Raw genomic sequence first — 20,741 nt, forward strand, 5'->3', positions numbered from 1 at the left:
CTTGAGGGAGAAATGAGGGAGGTGTTTAAAGTTAAGGTTTCACGGAGAAATGAGTCAGAGGCTATATTTATATATATATATATTGCTTTCTTCAGATCCTTGGGAAACTGAAATAGAGTTGTTTTGTACGACACCTACCCCAAAGGCTTCAGATTACGATTACGGGAAAGGGAATTTCAAATAAATGTTGTGTAACACATCCTGACGCTCTGTTTACACATGGCTGGGGTCCAGGACGGGGCTTCCAAAATTTTAGCAAGGAGTTCTCTGCTCAGTTGCTGGGTGGGCGTGGCCATGGTGGGTGTGGCCTAGTTGGCCTTCTGCACCATAGCGGGGGAGGGCGTTTTTGTCCTCCCTGGACTCCCGAGGCTTTCCTTGAGCCTCCGGGAGACAGAAAATGGCCTCCCCAGGCTCCGGAGGCTCTCTGGAAGCCAGAAACGGGTCCATTTCCAGCCTTCTCAAGCTTCCAGGTACCTGTTTGTCGCCCTCCCCGAGCCTCCGTGTGCGCTCTGCACATACCTCGCATCCAAAACAGGCCGTGTGTGGACTCCTGGGAGGGGAGGGGCTGGGTGGGTGGGGCCAGCCAGGAGTGGGATTTGGGAGTTCTCCAAACTGCACAGAATCCTAGCTAGGGGATCTCCCGAACCCCTGAGAACCCCCCACCAGCCTGGTTGGGTCTATGACAGGGGTGGCAAACCGTTTGGGGCTCCCATGCTGAAAATTGTGCACGAGCTCGCATGCACTAGTGCCAGCACTCAGAAGGCAATGCGCGCCCCTCCCATGCCCCCTGCACATGCGCCCCCCTGCACCACTGCACATGCCCGCGCAACCCCCCGTGCGCCATGCATCTCTGTGCATGTGCGCACAATCGCCCCCGCATCTCCTGCGCCCCCCTCCGATCCCCATGCATGCACGCCAGATACCAATCAGCTGTTAGGCAGGCAGCGTGCGTGCATGCGCAGTGAGGCTCTTCCGGGAAACCTCTCATGTGCTGGCAGAAGTGGCTCTGCGTGCCACTTCTGGCACATGTGCCATAGGTTCACCATCACAGGACTAGCACGTATGTGTGAGAGGAACCTTTACCTTTATAGATAAATAAATAAAGCACTTCTTTCAAATCATTGTCAAACTATGAGCCTCTTAAAAGCTACATTTCTGAATGATTCATCGAACACCCATTATGTTTGTTGATGAGGTTTTTTAAAGGAGATTTTGTCTGAAATGATATATAGGGCCTCCCGCTTGAGCACGGGGGTGGAGTACAACAGGGGTCACTAACCTTTTGGACCTCAGGGACCACCACTCATAATTTTAGATCCCAGGGGCCACTAACTGGTTCTGTGGGTGTGGCCTAATTTGGGGGTGTGGCTTGGTGGTCATGTGACTGACTGAGCATGGCTTGTATGTAAATATTATAAATATTTATATAAATATTTAATTTTTTTGTATAAAAAAAGCAACTTTACCCAAAATCAGGCAAAGCAGACAGGCAGATTGAGTTGCTCACAGAATCACAGATTCATTCAGAAATCTATCAGTCTGCCATTGGCTAGCTCAGTCTGTCACATAAAATTTGCTTGCAAGCAAACTCCCAAAATTAACTCACAACACACCATGCATGTAAATATTGAATTTTTTTATTTTAAAAAAGAGCAACTTTTACCCAAAATCAGGCAAAGCAGGCAGGCAGATTGAATTGCTCACAGAATCATTCAGTGATCTATCTATCTGACATCGGCTAGCTCAGACTCTCAAATTCGCTTGCCATGAGTCTGCACTGAATTTGCTTGCAAGCAAACCTTCAGTCCTAAGGGAGGTTCGGCTGTACTTAACAAGCAGAGCCGAAGATCTAAAGACTAGCTAGAAAGCAAGAAATCCAACCATTTCCTGCTTCCTAGCTAATCTAAATCTCCCGGCACAGCAGAACAGATGATGGTCGGAAAAAGGAAAAAATTGCAACTTAGCAGAGAAGTTTGCCGGGTAAGGAGTGAGCGTGTGGGGAGGGTTCCCGCGGGCCATGTGGGCAGCGCAGCCTTGTGTTCCTGAGAAGCCTGGATTAATTGCTTTGGCGGGATGCTCTGGGGGTGAGATTTCTCTGCGGCCCACCAACATTTTCTCATGGCCCACCAGTTGGCGACCGCTGGACTAGATGACCTCCACGGTTCCTCCCAATTCTGCTTTATTCTGTTATTCTTTTTCCCCTTTTGAGATGGGGGGGCGAAGACCCATCAAAAACTCCTAGCAACCAAATTACATTTCCATTTCAACAAAAAACAAACAAACCCTGAAGGTTTCTTTTATCATTATGTCTTGAAGCAACAGCAGCTTTTCTAGGGGTGGAAAAAAGAGAAATGGGAATTTATTCAGCCTGCTCCCCACAAGAGTTGCGATGAAGTTTTAAAAGGGGAAGACAAAGACTGAGATGGTGTGGAAAGATTAAAAATACTTTTTGTTAAAAAAAAACAAAAAAGACGGTATATTTTTAATGCCGTGAACACCCAGAAAAAGATTTTCAATTACATCCAAAATTAGAAGAGTAATTAGGACAACTTGGATGGACGTTTCCAAAGAGGGATAGAGTTGCGTAAGAGAAAAATTTACTTTGCCAACAAGGGAATACGGTATAAATACTTCACCCTGGTCCTACTTTTATCTAAAGTTCCTGTTTGGCTATGAGGATCAAGCCTTAGCATATCTAGAAATCTTATGACCGTTTTTCACACTTACAAGTGTAGGAAGTTAGCACCCCCACCCCTCTCCTAGGAAAATGAAATATATTTAGGATATGCTAAAAAGGCAGAATATTTCCCCTAAAAAGAGAAAAGTAAGAAACTCAGAAGCAGAAACTCACCTCAGAAGCAGACCCCCACACCTTTGTTGATGGGCGGGTCCTTAAGGCTTGGGCCGGAGTATTCTACATAACAAATCCCTCAACCCAGCTCACCACCTGGCCTGGGAAGATTGCATCAGCCAGCACTCAGGTGAAGCCGTGTGGTCCAGACAAAGCCTGCAAAGTTAGCTAAGACCCCGCCCCTGGGAGTCTGACAGCCAATGGGATACATTTCTTACACAGGAACAGGAAGCGCTAAGGTGGGGCCCAATAGAGGTTATGAAACTAAGGGTCTTGCAGAATCTTGACCCTTCTTTTCTTTCACCCAACATCTTGAAGCATGTGATCATCCTTTTCACTTTGGAGCTCCAAGCCATGGGGTCCCGTCCACCATTAAACCATCTTTCCAAACAGCCTCCATGTTTCCAGTGTCTTTTTCCCCCACTTGGAACTGAACCCAGAAGGATAATTTCTTCCAACACAACCATTACAGAATCCCCCTGGTCATGTGATCAAAATCCAGATGCTTGGCAACTGACTCATATTTATTACGGTCGCAGGGTCCTAAGGTCATATGATCCCCTTTTACGACCTTCTGACAAGCAAACGTGGAAGCCAGATTCACTTAACAACTGAACTACTAACAAATATAGCCAGAAATGACTGGCGGGGGGGAAAACTCACTTAACTTTCTTGCTTAGCGATGGAAATTTTGGGTTCGGTTGTCCTGGCAAGGCGAGGAGGACCTGTATCTTGCGGTAAGCCACTCCAAGCGGCCTTCGAGGGGTGAATTTTTTCCCCCACCAAAAAAGGCACCAGGTCTTATTTTGGGGGGGGAATATGAATTTGATAGTCATAATTATTCTTTGAAAAACAACTTTTCTCAGTGCATCGGTCAAAAACATCAGACCGAATGTTCGAGAATGAGTAACGACCGGCGGCAATTAAAAAGGCAAATTCAGTAACATCAAAAGGCTGAGGACACGATCTCTTGAGGCAGGAGGGCGATTTGGGAAACTCCCTCCTCCGGGTTACCACCCGCCTCACCTGAGAGGGCAGGGCCATTTGGGTCCTTGCCAAAGCACACGGTGCCTTACACCCAAATAGTCTCCCGCAAGGCGGCTGAAGTGCCTATGCAGGCAGCCTTCGACGTGCAACCAGTAGTGACAGTTCCAAGTTAACAAGGGCACTGGAAAAAAAGCGACTTATGACAGGTCCTCATGCTTATGACCGTCGCTGCATTTCCCCCATCCCCTCTATGGTCAAGTGAGCACGTATTTTAGGACGGTTGCAGTCACCTCCAGATCACGCGATCACCATTTGCAATTTCACGGCCAGCTTCCAACGAGCGAAGTCAACGGGGGAGGGAAGTTGGATTCGCTTAACGACCACGTGATTCGCTGAATAGCTGCAGCAGTTCAGTTAATAACCGTGGCATAAAAGATCGCAATGGCACTTAAGACTTATTTACCGCTTCACGATGCTTTTACAGCCCTCTCTAAGCGGTTTAAGAGTCAGCCTCTATGGCCCCCAACAATCTGGGTCCTCATTTTACCCACCTCGGAAGGACGGAAGGACGAGTCAACCTTGAGCCTGATGAGATTCAAACTGCCAAATTGCAGCAACTGGAAGTCAGCAGAAGTAGACTGCAGTACTGCTCTCTAACCACTGCGCCACCGCAGCTCAAAAGATCAGAAAATCTCACTTAAGAACCACCTTGCTTAGCAATGGGAACCCCAGTCTCCAATACGATCGTAAGTTAAGGACCACCTGCAAATCCGGTGAAATTCCTTCTGGAAATCCCTCAAAATATGGGATTTTTAACAGTAAATCCCCCGGCCCCAGTCATGCAGGTACATTCATTCCCTTTCACAATCCATGTTTCATTATTTTTAGTCAGTTCCTGCAGATCATTCTACAGGTAGTCCTCAGCTTATGACTGGCCACTTAGAGACTGCTCAAAGTTACAACAGATCTACTTGGGGGTTACTTTTGACCCGGATTTAAAGTTGTGATGGTTGAGGGACCCACAAAGGCACTTGACCAAATCTGGGGTGCTTGGCAACCCAGGTGGCATTTACAGTCACATGATTCTGTTTTATGACGGTATTGCCCCCCCAAACCCCCAGCATCTAGTTCCGGGTTTGGGCGAAACTGCCCCCATAAACTGCCCCATCAGTTTGCTTAACTACTGCGGCCACCTCTTTACGTCTGCTGCGAAAAAAGGTCATTAAATCGACTTAAGATGGTGACGGGGAAGGCTCCACGACAGTTGTAAGTCAAGGACCACCTGTAATTCCTGACTTTGCTGTACGCCACCCCAGAACTGCCTCGTGTGAGATGGGCAGCCAGGTAAACGCGATAAAGAAAGAAATGCAGAGAGCCAAAAATATGCAGGTCATCATAAAGTCATATATTCAAGCCCAACTGCCCGTTCTCAGCCGAGGCAAAAATGACAGAGCTATCTGGCCTTGTACAGTGCTAACCCTGATCACGGCCCAAGACACTGAGAGAGAGAGAAAGTTGTGTGTCCTTAGGTGACTCTTGGAGCAACAGGTGTTCCTGGCTTCCCAAGAGCAACTGCCCCAGAAGTTTTGCCAATCATATACAGCAAAGGACTCAAGATCGATCTATCCCGTTTCCCCTAAAATACAACCTACCCTGAAAGTAAGTCCTAGCTTGATTTTTACACGTGAGCTCAATATAAGCCCTACCTCCAAAATAAGCCCTAATTAAGATCCCACCCACTCCAGAGTGGGTGGGAAAAAATTAAGCTAGAGTGGGGGGATTCGGAGGGGTGGAACTGCCCTATTTACCTCTGGATGTAGCCAGGCCTCGCACACCCAGACACCTGCCTTGCCGGCCCATTTCTTTTGCATCCGGCAAGGCTGGCAAGGCTTTCCTGGGGGCCTCTGTAGCTGATAACAAAGCTCCGGATGCAGGTCAATCCAGAGTTATAGGCTGGAGAGGCCTTCAGAAAAGCCTTGCCGGCTGCAGAAGAAATTCCTGAAGGCCTCTGAAAGAGAAAAGGAGGCTGGGAGCAACATACACAAATGAAGTTAGTCAGTGGATGACTTCCCCACAAAATAAGACCTGGTGCCTTTTTTGGTGGGGAAAAAAAATATAAGACAGGGTCTTATTTTGGGGGAAACACAGTATCTCTCTATCTCCGTCCCTATGGGCTGTGTCTGATTCTAGGGGATGGTGTTGATCTTAGCCAAGGGAGCCAGCATTGTCCGAAGCTGCTTCCGTGATATATAGTCATATATCACAGGCACATGGAATGCTGTTATCTTCCCACTGAAGTGGTACCTATTTATCTACTCGCATTCGCATGCTTTCGAACTGCTAGCCGGGGCAAGGAACGGCAGCTCACCCTATCACATGGTGGTCAAGTCTCCAACCAAGCTGTCAGCTTCCTTGTTCATAAGCTCAGCATCTATAACCGGTGTGCACCACCTCCCAGCTGCGCAGGCGTCTGAATTTTGATCGTGTAAACCACCCTTGTGTGGAAAAACAGCCACAAGTTCACTTTCATCAGTGCCCTTGCAACCCTGGATGGTCATTCAAACGAACGATTGTAAGTCGAGGCCTATTTGGATTTATGTCCATCCTTTTACCAGCCGCTTCTCCGTAAGAAATGAGAGAGAACTTCCAATTTGCAGCTTGCAGAAATGCCGTTTTAATAAGCCTGAGAGGCTATTTTTCTCTCTCTGTTCCCAAGAGAAGCTATACTTAGCTTGCTGGATCCAGTTCCTCACAAGTCGAAGAGATCACGGTTTGATCTGCTACATTCTCCATGCACCAACCCATAAAACAGCGGAAGAATTAATGGGATACACCTCAGATCAGGAAAGGTAAAAACAAAACATACCTTTGGGCTGACTGATTTAATAGATACAACAAACGACCGCATAATTTCTTACTTTCTGGATACAGGGAGTCCTCAACTTACGACCACCAATTGGGCCCAACATTTCTGTTCCTATTAAGTGGATATTGCTCCATTTTAAGACCTTCTTTTGCCACAGTTGTTACAGGAATTGCTGCAGTTGTTATTCATAACATCGTTAAGTGAATCTGGCTTCCCCATTAACTTTGTTTGTCAGAAGGTCGCAAAAGGGAATCACATGACCCCGGGACACTGCAACCGTCATAAATACAAGTCAGCTGCCAAGCATCTGAATTTTGATCTTACGATCATGTTGATTCTGCAACGGTTGTAAGTGTGAAAAACGGTCATAAGTCACTTTTTTTCCAGGGCCCTTGTAACTTTGAACGGTTACTAAATGAACTGTTGTAAATTGAGGGCTACTCGTACTTTTTAGCAGTTAATATAGAACATGTGATAAAGGGGACAGGCTCCTTCCACAGCATTCAGCAGTAAATGAATTCTACCTTTGTAATCGTAAGTCTCTTCAAATGATTTTAATACAGGTAGTGCTTGACTTATGAATGATTCACAGCCATTCAAAGTTACAACCTACCTGAAAAAGCAGATTTATGACCAAGATTTGAAGTTTTCACGTTCTCCACTCCAGGCACTCAGAAAAATAGCATTTATACCTGTTCCCACAGGGGTGTAACTGCAGTTCACAAAATCAGAATTTATCTCTAAGTTTCAGCGAAACTTCACCATTGTTGGGGTTCCAGCAATTGCCCTAATTAAATCGTGATTCTCGAGCCAAACTTCAAAAAACTCCAAAGGATTCATTAGAGACGAAATAAAGCCAACTTTGGCCTACATCATTTACAGCCCCCTGTGACCTTGTTTCTCCCTCTCCTCCCTGGGTGTCTCATAAATCAGATTCTCCAATTGAGCACATTCACGGGCTGGGTGTCATCATTCATGTTCTCCAATTAAATACATTCATGGGCAAAATCTCTGGTATTTTACTTACAATCTTTTAAAGATAAAGAGTTGGGATATACTTTTGCTTTCAAACAGCTGCATTGCTCTTCCAGATTCCCCCCCTTTTATGGCAACTACTAAAACAGGCATAGGAATGTTTTAGGAGTTGACAGCCATAGCAAACAATGGGTTCACTTTGAAAAACTGCCAAATTCTCACTTACAACCACCACATTAAAAAATAAATAAATCATAAAATCTGGTCAGGCATGTGACTGACCTATTTTACTCCTTTGAAGGACAGCTTCCCTTATGGTCATAACTCAAGGACTATCTGCACCTACTTTGGGTTTAGGGTTATATTACTGAAGAAAAACAACATGTAAATAAACCTCGGAAAGCAGGCTAATGTAATGCTCAGAAATTGATTAGTCCGGGAACAGTTCATATCCCTTGTGGAGGAATGAGAGCCTTATGAATTCACTTGGAAGTATGTTTAAGTTATTTCCTATCACAATGCCCTTGAGAGCTGAGTTACAAGCCATAACATTCTCAGCTACAATAGCTGTTGGCTATTTCAGCATTTCCATTTTTGTTTATTTTGCTAGGAATAATGGGAGCTCCGACCTCCCCTATCTAGATGCATGTGGCAGAAGAGTTTTAGGTGAACAGTGCAATCTGTTGCATGCTTTCCCCAAAATAAACCCTGCAGGGTTTTTTTCTTGGATTTCTTTCCTTCCGGATAACAATTTTCATGCTTGTCAAAAAAAAAAAAAATCATACCCAAAATCACTTAATGACTGGTATAAATAATCTTTGACTTATACAACAGTTTGTTTCGTGACTGTTCAAAGTTATAAAGGCACTGACAAATGTGACTTGTGACTGTTTTTCACAGTTACAACCATTGTTCACACTTATGACCGTTGCAGCATCCCCGTGGTCACATGATTTACATTCGTATGCTTGGCAATTGACTCATATTTATGACCACTGCTGTGTCCCTTTTTTGCAAACTTCTGACAAGCAAAGTCAATGGGGAAGCCAGGTTCACTTAACAACCGTATTACTAACTTAAAAACTTCAGTGATTCACTTTAACAGCTGTGTCAAGAAAGGAAGCAAAATGGGGCAGAACTCACCAAACAACCGTCTCACTTAGCAACAGAAATTGTGGTCCTAAGTCCAGGACTCCCTGAAGTTATTTTTGAAATACTTCTTCATATTAAGCAATATGGTTAACAGAAGTCAAATGAGGACACAAATATAGCTTACACCCACTCGTGTGACTGTTTACACCTTGGGGACAGAGTGTGTAGAATCAACAAAGATTTGGCCCACACTACAGTATTTTCGTAAGAGCATGATGAGTTCTCTCTCTTTAAATGACAAGCCTTGCTATATAAGAGCATTTAGCACTTATGAGCAATTCTTTAAGAGCTGAAAGCTATATTCCTCTAATTTGGGGGAGGGGGAGGGAATGATCCACAACTGTCCTTCAGAACAGGCCATAATTCCTGGGGAACGACGACAAATACTGAATTTTGGGAAAGGTTCAGCCCCAGTGGTGCAGTGGTTAGACTGCAGTACTGCAAGCTACTTCTGCTGGCTGGCTGCAATTTGGCAGTTCAAATCCCACCAGGCTCAAGGTTGACTCAGCCTTCCGTCCTTCCGAGGTGGGTAAAACGAGGAGCTAGATTGCTGGGGGAAAGAGGCTGATTCTGTAAACTGCTTAGAGATGGCTGTAAAGCACTGCGAAGCGGTATGTAAGTCTAAGTGCTATTATTATTGCAGGCTAACTCTGCCCACTGCCAGCAGTTCGATCCTGACTGATTCAAGGTTGACTCAGCCTTCCATCCTTCCGAGGTGGGTAAAATGAGGACCCAGATTGCTGGGGGAAAGAGGCTGATTCTGTAAACTGCTTAGAGATGGCTGCAAAGCACTGCGAAGCGGTATATAAGTCTAAGTGCTATTGATATTGCTAATTACTGTTCTGATTTTCAGATGCTATTTCTCAAACTAGCAATCATCACATTAGCATACATGTCTCTTATGCATCTACGCTGATTTTGGCTATTTTAATATCTTGGGTGCAAGAGAAGGAGTGGCAAGAACAATCAGTCTAGAATCACCACGTAGCTGCAAATGAAATAAGCCCAACCGTCTCTTGACTGCCATTGACTGCTATCTAACTCTAACCAAGTGCTAACCATTAGCTGAAAAGATTCCAGCGCATAGCCTTTTAGTAATAAGTCAATTAATTTGAACGCTTCACCTGTGAGCCTGGTCATTCACTCCTGACATTAGCTAAGTTCCAAGCACATCACCATTATCAGAATCATTGCTGTTACTTTTAAGAGTATGATTAACATCACCTTGTACGATTAAGTACTTTAAATGCTAAATGGTCCCATAACAGTTTAAAAAAAAGTGCATTGTGTGGATGCACTGGCCAGAAGCAGCGATATCTGCCTGAAACTGTTCAGTGACCTGGTTTTCTAGGACAAGTTTTAACAAATAACTACCAGTGGATTAATATGTAACACAAAGCTATAAATGAAGGCAGACAAAACTGCAACTGAGTTCGCATTATATCTGGTTCTAGGACACCGAGCATAGCTTCTCTGTAATTAGGGCAGATCTTTTACAGGTCGTCCTCAACTTAAAACAGTTAGTTTAGCGACCATTCGAAGCACTGAAAAAAAAGACTTATGACTGTTTTTCACACAACCATTGAAGCAGCCCCCTTGGTCACATGTGATCAAAATTTGGATGCTTGGCAACTGGCATGTATTCATGGTTGCAATGTCCTGTGGTCATGTGCAACCTTCTGACAAAGTCAGTGGGGAAGCCAGATTCATTTAACGACGGTGTTACCAACAACTGCAGTGATTCCTTTAACAACTGTGGCAAGAAAGGTCTTAAAATGGGGCAAAATCCACTTAACAGGAACAGAAATGTCGGACTCAATTGTGGTCGTAAGTCAGGGACTACCTGTAGTCTTAGTGATTCAGTGATGTTGCTGGAGTAGGCAGATTCATTTGTTTTAGTTCAGGAGGAGGAGGAGGAAGAGGAGGATAATACGGTTATCTCCAGTTTGAGAGGGAAAAACGCACCACTGAATTCTGGTGGTACAATTCAGAGAACAGTGAAATGGTTACCAAAGGCTGATATGTAGAGGGGTAGTACTGCTTTATAAAGCCTTGGTAAGGCCACACCTGGAATACCGTATCCAGTTTTGGTCAACCACATTGCAAAAAAGATGCTGAGACTTTGGAAAAACTACAGAGAAGAGTAACCAGGATGATTAGGGGACTGGAGACTAAAATCATATGAAGAACGGTTGCAGGATTTCGGTTTGGCCGGTCTAGAGAAAAGAAGGACTAGAGAGGACATAACAGCAGTATTCCAGTATCTGAAGGGCTGCCCCAAAGAAGAGGGAGTCAAGCTATTCTCCAAAGCACCAGAAAGCAAAACAAGAAACAATGGATGGAAACTAACCAAGGAGAGAAGCAACCTGGAACTAAGGAGGAACTTTTTAACAGTGAGGATAATGAACCAGTGGAACAGCATGCCTCCAGAAATCGTGGGTGTTTCATCTGGAGGTTTTTAAGAAGAGACTGAACAGCCACTTGTCTGAAATGGTACAGGATTTCCTTCTTGAGCAGGAGATTGGACGAGAAGACCTATTCCCGTCCAGCTCTATTCTGATTCTTTCTGCTAAGCTACCTTAGATCTTAACTATCTTGTTCCTTAGCCTAATGTATGAATCAGCAAGCAGGTTTATCTATGTCCAGTACAAGGGATGAGCTAAATCTTAATTTACCTACCGCACAACTAAGCAGCAATCAAAATTCAGATTCTCTACGTAGAATTTTTTTAAAAAAAGGAAAGATCTCAATAAATAACAAATGAGCTCAGAAAGAAGTAACGGGTGAACTGTGTTTTGCATGAAAATACATACGCACACAGAACTTTTGACAACCTGGAACGAGACTTTGAACACCCAGAGAGTAATTACATTTTAAAAATTCCATAAACGTCCAGCAGTTGCGATATACTTCAAACTACAAATCAGAAGCAGTAAGGATTTAATGTGCTTTACTATGGTCCAAATATAAGAACACAATCTCATGATCTCAAGCCACGTTTCTTAGTCCTTTCTAACTATTTCCCAAAGTTCCATGAGCGAGTTTTACAATTATGAACCTTCAGAATTTTAAAACGGTTTAATACACACAGAGAAGAGTAAAAAATCCACCACTGCATTGCAAGTGCATTGTCAAATCCTACTTATCACAAATGATTTAGGCAACTTCTGAAATTCCAATTTTAGCCGTCAATGTACTTTGGGTACAAACCAAGCCTGAACTTGCAATCTCACCCATTTTTAGGAAAAGATCTTTCTTGGAAAGCAAGTAGCAAAATATCCATTTGGCTCAATCACTGCTAAACATCTTGACACTAGGGGGAGTACAATAAAGGGAAGAAAATTATCTGGTGTGAAGATCCTGAAGCAAAAAAAAACAAAAAACACTCCATCTGAACTAAGCCTTCAGTTGTTAGGGAAACATAGAACACAGCTGCTTATCTTCCTCTGAAACCTGTTTAAATTCATTTCCTAGGGACTGGCGACACTAAACTAGGGAAATGAAATTAAAATGTGATTTATTTTTTATTGGGGAAAGCCAGAAACTTTAATTCAGCATAGGGGTGGAGAATTAGATAGTAGGTCACAAAGGTCTACTCCTTGGTACTGCAAGAACTCGATCGCAGAACCATCAGTTTTGAGCTAGCAGGACCCGCAAGAGAGATCGACGCATGCTAAGATTTCCAAAAAAGGCAATCCCACCATTTAAAAATCCAAACCCACTGCTTCCCCCCACCACCACCACCTTATATGTCTATGGAGATTCTCAGTCATCCAGGTCAGGGTTGTCAACAAAATATGATAGACTTGCTGGGCCATGCATTGTGCAACCAAGTCACATAGTGTAATAAGATTGGGACTGAGTTAGGGGCCCTTCTGTTCTCACTGTGAGTTGGGGGGGGGGGAGGAATGCACGAAGGGAGGCTCATCCCATCTCATTGTACACATGTTCCATTCTGACAATAAAGGTAATAGTAATAGTCCCAAAGGTGCTTTTTTTCCAAGAGGCAACTGGACTTTCTTGGTTTTTCCTTGAAGACATTTCGCTTCTCATCCAAGAAGCTTCAATTCTAATTGAATGGTGGAGGATGGAAGGATTTATTTCCTATAATTATCTCTACCAATGTGGGGGTGGCTCTTTGGCCCTGACTACAGGGAAACTTCACAGACCTTCCTTCCAACTGGATCGGCTTCTTTTGACACCAAGGAGCCCCATTCCTAATTCTGCCTTAATCTAGCTTCATTTCTCATCACTGGATACAGAAACACTGCCCCTCCCCGCCCAAAAAGAACCCCTCCTCTATTTCTGCCCCACTCGCCCTGTCATATGTTTGGGCTCCATAACAAACTCAAAGGGCTTTTTTTTTCTTTCTTTCGCAGGGACACGTTGCCTTTTGCCTCTCAAGATACAAAACCCACCAGGTTTGCAACCGAACAAGGAACGCTTTGCCTCCCGAAGTTGCGTGTATCTCCATTCCTGGACTGCCAAGTGTCCGAAATGGGACGGGGTCTCCCGCTTGAGCCGAGGGGTGGACTAGATGACCTCCAAGAGTCCCTTCCAGCTGGATTCCGAATCGGAATCCTGCAGTCGGAGAGCACCCATCGGGGGAGCGAGGCAAGGGGGGGTCTGGGCAGAGAGACAGCCGTAGGATCGGGGAAGGGGTGGGGGACAGTTTGGCTGGATCCTCGGAGAGCCACCTGGAGGGGCTTCGGCTCCTCGGAGGAAGGCAGGGCGGGGAGAGGACCCTCGGACCAAAGCCCACTGCCCCAGGGATGTGGAGCCTGCGGGGGAAAGAGAACGAGGGCCCCCCGGAGGAAAAGCGGGGATCGTTTCACCGCTAGCTCGTTCTGCTCTTCGGCGGGGGATTCATTCGTGCCTTTTGACCCACCTGGGGACCCGTAGGCGGGCCCCATCTCCCTGCAGGCCTTGGCCGCTACTTACGTCAGCTCAGGGACGGACATACGCGCGGGGTTCCCTCAGCTGCTTCCGACCTCTTCGCCGCCGCTCCTGAGGCTGGTGGTGCTGCTGCTGTTGCTCCGGCTGCTACCGCGGCCGCCGCAAGCGGCTCCTCCTCCGGGCTCGGCCTCCTGGACCAGGGCCAACCCGGAAGTGAGGGAAAGGTTAGCCTACTTAAGCCCCGCCCCCATACAGCAAGAGGCGGCGCTGATGTCACTTCCGGTCTCGTTCGCCGGAAGACGGCCGCGCTTCCGGTTTTCTGCCAGCTGGCGATAGCTGAGGCGGATTTTCAACCGAGCCGGAGGGGGAAGAAAAAAAAAAAGTAAGAGTGCTTAAAACCCCAAGACTCCCCACCCCTGATTTCTCCCCTTCATCCTAATCAGGGTCGCCTCAGCTCGGCCGGCCCACTGAGGAAGGGGGAGAAATGGTGTTCGGGGTGGGTAGGGAGTGAAGGGGGATGTCTGGCTGGCCACTAGCGACGCGTGGCTCTGAAGGGAAGGAGAAAGGCGATTGGTCGAGCTGCCGCTCACGCGCCCGGCCTCTGGCGGGGTCGGCGTTCCGATTCGGCACGCGCCGCGCCGCGATTGGCTGGGTTGTTTGTGACGTCACGGAGCGTGACGCCGGCGGGGGCGTGGGAGAGGCGACGAGGAGCCGGACGAAGAAGCAGGGCGGGGGGAGCAGGTAGAGAGCTGTGGAACGACCTGCCGCCTTTCGAAAGGGGCCTTTAATAATAATAATAATAGAGTTGGATGGGACCTTGGAGGTCTTCTAGTCCAACCCCCTGCTCGAGCAGGAGAGCCTATTCCAAGTGTTTCTCAAAGCTGGCTGGAGAATTCTGGGAGTTGGAGTCCACCCACCTTCAAATGGCCTTGCTTGAGAAATAATGCCCTATCTATCATTTCAATCCAATGGAGTGGTGAGGTAGCCAAGAGGTTTGGACTTCTCATCTCACAATCAGGAGGCTGTGAGTTCAATCCTGGGTAGAGGCAGATATTTCTCTCTCTGGGCACAATGAGAATATGGCTGCTGGGGTGGAGGGGGAAAACCCTGCATTGGTGACAGGAAGGGCATCCGGCCATCTAACCACACTCTGCTAGCTCCATTCAGTTACTCGGATTATGGGCAACTGAATCAAATCAAAGGCCTCTACAATCTCTTCTTTAAAGCCTCCAGGGAAAACTAGGATCCAATGGGGAACAGCAAAAGGGTGGTGGTGGCAAGGACTAGGCCCCACTTCCCTTTGCAGCCACTAAGGCTCAGGTGGTGACTTGGAGCAGCCAGTCCCCACTAGGAAATCTTGTCTGTGCTTCGGTATAAGAACAGAGCAAACAAAAATACAGGTGGTCCTCAAATTACAACCACAATTTAGCCAAAAGTTTATGTTGCTAAGTGAGACCTTTGTTAAGTGGGTTTTACCCCTTTTTGCAACTTTTCTCCCCATGTTTATTAAGCAAATCACTGCAGTTCTTAAACCAGGAACACAGTTTTTAAGTGAATCTGGTTTTTGACTTTGCTTGTTAGAAGATTGCAAAAGATGAATAATCACATGACCCTGGGGCACTGCGACCATCATAAATGGGAGCCAGTGGTCAAGCGTCCGATTGTAAATCACGTGACCATGGGGATGCTGCAACAGTCGTAAGTGTCAAAAACGGTCGTGTCGCTTTTTTCAGTGCTCTTGTAACTTTGAACGGTCATTTATCAAACTTTTGTAAGACTTCCTGTATGCCTGTCACATCCCTCTTAAGTGGTGGTGCTCTTCATCAGGAGAGAAAATACCTCAGCAACTTTAATTCCCACACTGAATTATAATCCTTTGGCTGTCAAGGATGGATTGATTTTTAAGATGTCACAATAGTCTTCTGAAATTAAAAAAAATGGTAAAAGAAAGAAGTAACTATATCCACATAGGATGATGGTGAGTATACTTAGTATCAGACGAAATTACAATCTAAAAACAAGCACAAAACAAACTTTAAAAAAGGAGAGAGTAATAGATTATAGTGATAGATTTACAGCTCTTTCTAAGTGCTTTATACTAGAGTCAGGATCTTGCCCCCAACAATCTGGATCCTCATTTTACTCACCTCGGAAAAATGGAAGGCTGAGTCAACTTGAGCTGGTCAGGATCAAACTGCTGGCAGTCGGCAGTGTTAGCCTGCAATACTGCATTCTAAATACTGCGCCACCAGGCCTTTTGTATTTATACAGTAGATTTATATGGGTTTAAGGATTTATACAACAAATTGTTTCATTCATTATATTAATATGTAATTCTAATAGTGTCCATATCGGTAGTCCTTGATTTACGACCAGAATTGGGATCAGAATTTCTGTTCTAAACAAGGGGTTTTTAAACTGAATTGTGCCCAGTTTTCTGTCTTTTTTTCCCCATGGTTGTTAAGGAAATCAGTGCTGTTAAGTGAATCATGCAGTCATTAAGCACATCTGGCTCCATTGATTTTGCTTGTCAGCATCTGGCTGGGAAAGTCAGAAATGGCCATCACATGACCCTGGGACACTGCAATCATTATAAATACATGCTAGTTGCTAAATGTTCAAATTTTGATCGCGTGACCATGGGGATGCTGCAGTGGTCTTTAAGTGCGAGGATCAGTTGTGAGCAGGGGTGGCATTCAAATTTCTTAACCATTTCTGTGGGGGTGGCCTAATTTGTGGGGGTGGCTTGGTGGTCATGTGAGTGGATGGGCGTGGCTTATGTATAAATATTGTAAATATGTAAATATTTAATTTTTTATTTTAAAAAAGAACAACTTTTACCCAAAATCAGGCAAAGTAGGCAGGCAGATTGAGTTGCTCACAGAATCACAGATTCACTTAGAGATCTATCTATCTGCAATCTGCTACCTGAGTCTGCACTGAAAAATAGAAGCTTCAGTCCTAAGGAAGGTTCAGCTCTTCTTTTAGATTAGCTAGAAAGCAAGAAATGCAACCATTTCCTGCTTTCTAGCTAATCTAAATCTCCTGGCACAGCAGAACAGCTGATGGTCGGGGGAAAAAAAAGGAAAAATAGCAACTTAGCAGGCAAGTCTGATGGTGCGCATGCCAGGTAAGGAGTGAGTGGGCAGGGCGGGGCCAGCCAGTGGCACAATTTGCCAGTTCTATAGAACCAGTCCGACCTGGCAGAATCCCACTCCTGGTTGTGAGTCCCTTTTTCAGTGCTGTTGTAATTTCAAGTGGTCACTAAATGAACAGTTGTAAATGGAGGACTATATGTATAATTGTAAGGAGAATAGGTGAATATTTTTAGTTCAGGTTTGAAATGAAAACACCAAAGACCCCTCAGAATTAAGTACTTACTCAAATCTTTGCTAGCATTAATAAGATACAATGTTGTAACCAAAGGCATTCAAGGCATTTAGAATATTTGTAAATATTTTGTGACTGTCTTCTGTAGACATCAATGCTGAACTCCAATATGTTGTCATCTCTATTTTCAAGAGAGTTCAGCCAAATATATCAACATTGCATGTTCTGTTGGTATTCTTAAAGTTAAATTAATGAACAGGTAGTCCTCAACTGACAACCACAATTGAGCCCAAAATTTCTGTTGCTAAGCGAGGCAGGTAAGTGAAATTTGCCCCATTTTAGCAATTTTCTTGCCACGGTTGTTAAGTGAATCACTGCAGTTGCTAAAGTCAGAAATGGTGTCAGTAGGGTCTCCTGCTTGGGCAGCGGGGGTTTGGACTGGATGACCTACGAGGTCCCTTCCAACTCTGTTAATCTGTTAAAACTTAGTAACATGGTTATTAAGCAAATCAGGCTTTCCTGTTGACTTTGCTTGTTGGAAGATTGAAAAAGGTGATCTCGTGACCTCAAGACACTGCAACCGTCATAAATATGAACGATTTGCCAAGCGTATGAACTTTTAAATAAGATTTTTATTTTATTTTTAACTTGAACATATCATCTTCCATTAAACAGTGTGTCGTCTGCGTAGAAAAGTCTCTGCTATTACAATCAAAATGTACAATATTCGTGACATTGATAATAATTCTCTAATCTTACAATAATAATAGACATGATAACTATTCATTTCTCCCTCCTAACATATCTTCTAACGAAAATATATTAGCTATGGTAATCTTAACAATCATATATAATCATCATATTGTTTACCTCTCTTCACATATATTCTTTATTTCACTAATCTCCATTTATTTCTCATTTTTATTCTCCAACCATCCATAAAATAGCTCCCATGTCATATAATATTCAGTTTGTTCTTTCTCCAAATGTCTGAATTTTGATCACTAGACCCTGGGATGTTGCAACAGTCATAAATGTGAAAAATGCCCCAAAGTCACTTTTTTTCCAGTGCTGCTGTTAATTTCAAATGTTCACTAAGCGAACAGTTGTTAACTCAAAGACTAGTGGAATCTCCAAGCACAAAATAGGTTTAGACTAACAGATAACAGATAATCAGAGTTGGAGGGGACCTTGTAGGTCATCTAGTCCAACCCCCTGCCCAAGCGGGAGACCCTACACCATTTCTGAGAGATGGCAGTCCAGTCTCTTCTTGAAAGTCTCAAGTGATGAAGCTCCCACAACTTCCGAGGGCAACTTGTGTTCCATTGGTTGATTGTTCTCACTGTCAGAAAGTTTCTCCTTATTTCCAGGTTGAATCTCTCCTTGTTCAGTTTCCATCCATTATTCCTTGTCTGGCCTTTGGGGGCCTCGGAAAATAGCTTGACCCTTTCGTCTCTGTGGCAGCCCCTCAAATATTGGAAGACTGCTATCCTGTCTTCCCTGGTCCTTCTCTTCCCTAGACTAGCCAGGCCCAGTTCCTGTAACTGTTCTTCATATGTTTTAGTCTCTAGTCCCCTCATCATCTTGGTTGCTCTTCTCTGCACTTTTTCTAGAGCCTCAACATCCTTGTTAGGTGGTGACCAAAACTGGATGCAGTACTCTAGGTGTGGTCTTACTAAGGCTTTATAGAGTGGTATTAGTACCTCCCTTGATCTTGACTGAATCCCTGTGTTAACGCAACTTAGGGTTGCATTAGCTTTTTTGGCTGCTGCTTCACACTGCTGACTCACGAGGGCCAGAACTTAAAACTTTCCTAACGTTCCGACTTTGTTTTTCCTCTTCCTTCTCCAGATGAGCGATGGATTACCTGGCTAGGCCTGGGGTTTTTGGCTTAATTGCTGGCGTCACCTGTGGGGTATGCTTGGGCTGGAGCATACGAGCTCGGCTCTTCCGTCCAGCCAAATCCAGACTGACCATGATAGCCAACGAGCTGGGCGACGAAGCCAGCATCATGGGCGAGTACGGAGAATTCAAGATGGTGATCATCGTCCGGAATGACTTGAAGATGGGCAAGGGCAAAGTAGCGGCCCAATGCGCCCACGCTGCTGTTTCGGCCTATAAGCAAGTCCACCGCCGAAATCCGGAACTTCTGAAGCAGTGGGAATATTGTGGACAGCCCAAGGTCGTCCTCAAGGCGCCTGACGAGGAAGCTCTGGTTCAGCTCTTAAACGAGGCCAAAGGGCTTGGCTTGATTGTGAGCTTAATCCAGGATGCCGGCCGCACACAAATAGCGCCAGGCTCCCGGACTGTTTTGGGCATTGGGCCTGGACCGGCTGAGGTTATAGATAAAGTATCTGGTCACCTGAAACTCTACTGAATGTGAAGTTCACAGCGTAAAGAGGGTGAAATCGAGGGAATTTATATAAAATGCATAAAAAAAACAAAAAGAGAACAAGCCATCTCCCTCCCGAGTCCCTTCCTCAAACAGGAATTATCAAGTGCAATCCCGGATTATTTTGTTTCGTTAACGCATGCACACACAAGCACACTGGCGTCCCACATATCTTTGCCTAGGCTGTGTTTCCCTGTCACCGGTTAAACAGGTTTGTGTTTGCGCAAATACAAAAGCAGTGTACACTTTTCTCTGACTTTGGATTTCTCTGAAACACTTGAATCAAACCTTTTGGAAATCCAGTGGAGGAAATGCTCAGTTAAGATATGGCAGGCATCCCTACAAAACTTTCCAAATAAATGAAATTACACGGACAGGAAGGATATCTTTGCATCCTTTTGACATTAACCTTTTAAGTGTCTTCTAGGCAAACTTTTAAAGATGGCTTGAAAAGCTGCAGCTCCCAGCAAAGCCATTGATTTAAATGCAATTGATCGTTAGGCATCTGGGGATTCTACAGCGGGTAACAGATTAACAGTTGGAAGAGACCTTGTAGGTCATCTAGTCCAACCCCCCCCCGCCCAAGCAGGAGACCCTACATCATTTCTGACAAATGGCAGTCCAATCTCTTCTTGAAAGTCTCCGGTGATGGCGCTCCCACAACTTCTGGAACCAAGCTGTTCCATTGGTTGATTGTTCTCACTGTCAGAAAATTCCTCCTTATTTCCAGGTTAATCTCCTTGTGCAGTTTCCATCCATTATTCCTTATCTGGCCTACAGGTGCTTTAGAAAATAGCTTGACCCCTTCCTCCTCCCTGTGGCAGCCCCTCAAATATTGGAAGATGCTCTCCTGTCTCCCCTGGTCCTTCTCTTCCCTGGACTAGTCATGCCGAGTTCCTGCAACCATTCATCGTGTGTTTTAGCCTCCAGTCCCCTCATCATCCTGGTTGCTCTTCTCTGCACTTTTTTTCTGGAGTCTCAACGTCTTTTTTATAATGTGACCAAAACTGGATGCAGTACTCTAGGTGTGGTCTTACTAAGGCTTTATAGAGTGGTATTACTACCTCACTTGATCTTGTGTCCCTCTGTTAATACAATTTAGGATTGCATTGGCTTTATGGTCCTCGACTTAACCACAGTCGAGCCTAAATTTTTTGTGGCTAAGCAAGTTAAGTGAATTTTGCCCCGTTTTACAACTTTCCTTGCCACAGTTGTTAAGTGAATCACTGCAGTTGAAGTTAATAACCCGGTTGTTAGGGGAATCTGACTTCCCCATTGTTTGCCAGAAGGTG

The 20,741-nt window shown here is 44.9% G+C and overlaps 2 protein-coding genes across 9 annotated transcripts in view; one reads left to right on the forward strand and one right to left on the reverse strand.

Moving 5' to 3' along the window:
- The window catches only part of VMP1 (vacuole membrane protein 1), a 143,561-nt gene extending 129,715 nt beyond the window's left edge, over positions 1-13,846 (reverse strand). For 4 of the 5 annotated variants that reach the window (XM_087925147.1, XM_087925151.1, XM_026710161.2 and 1 more), the window contains exon 1: positions 13,773-13,846. The gene's annotated coding sequence lies outside the window, so the exon portion shown is untranslated. Of the gene's footprint in view, positions 1-7,317; positions 7,412-13,772 lie in introns of those variants that run through there. The other variant, XM_087925136.1, reaches the window with a different exon arrangement.
- Positions 13,847-13,973: 127 nt separating this feature from the next.
- On the forward strand, positions 13,974-19,823 carry PTRH2 (peptidyl-tRNA hydrolase 2). 4 transcript variants are annotated; one of them, XM_087925171.1, is made up of 3 exons: positions 13,974-14,109; positions 15,461-15,705; positions 18,909-19,823. In XM_087925171.1, exon 3 carries the CDS (start codon positions 18,916-18,918, stop codon positions 19,432-19,434), a length of 519 nt encoding a protein of 172 aa, XP_087781297.1. In that variant the 5' UTR covers positions 13,974-14,109; positions 15,461-15,705; positions 18,909-18,915; the 3' UTR covers positions 19,435-19,823. The 4 variants fall into 4 exon arrangements, with proteins under 4 accessions (XP_087781297.1, XP_087781293.1, XP_087781289.1 ...); XM_087925167.1 differs by lacking the exon at positions 15,461-15,705 and having other exon boundaries at positions 13,974-14,115; positions 18,914-19,823; XM_087925163.1 differs by lacking the exon at positions 15,461-15,705.
- Positions 19,824-20,741: the final 918 nt, after the last annotated feature.

Source organism: Pseudonaja textilis, chromosome 1 (assembly GCF_049901715.1).
Source record: "Pseudonaja textilis isolate UNSWEBS1 chromosome 1, rPseTex1.2, whole genome shotgun sequence".
NCBI lineage: Eukaryota > Metazoa > Chordata > Lepidosauria > Squamata > Elapidae > Pseudonaja > Pseudonaja textilis.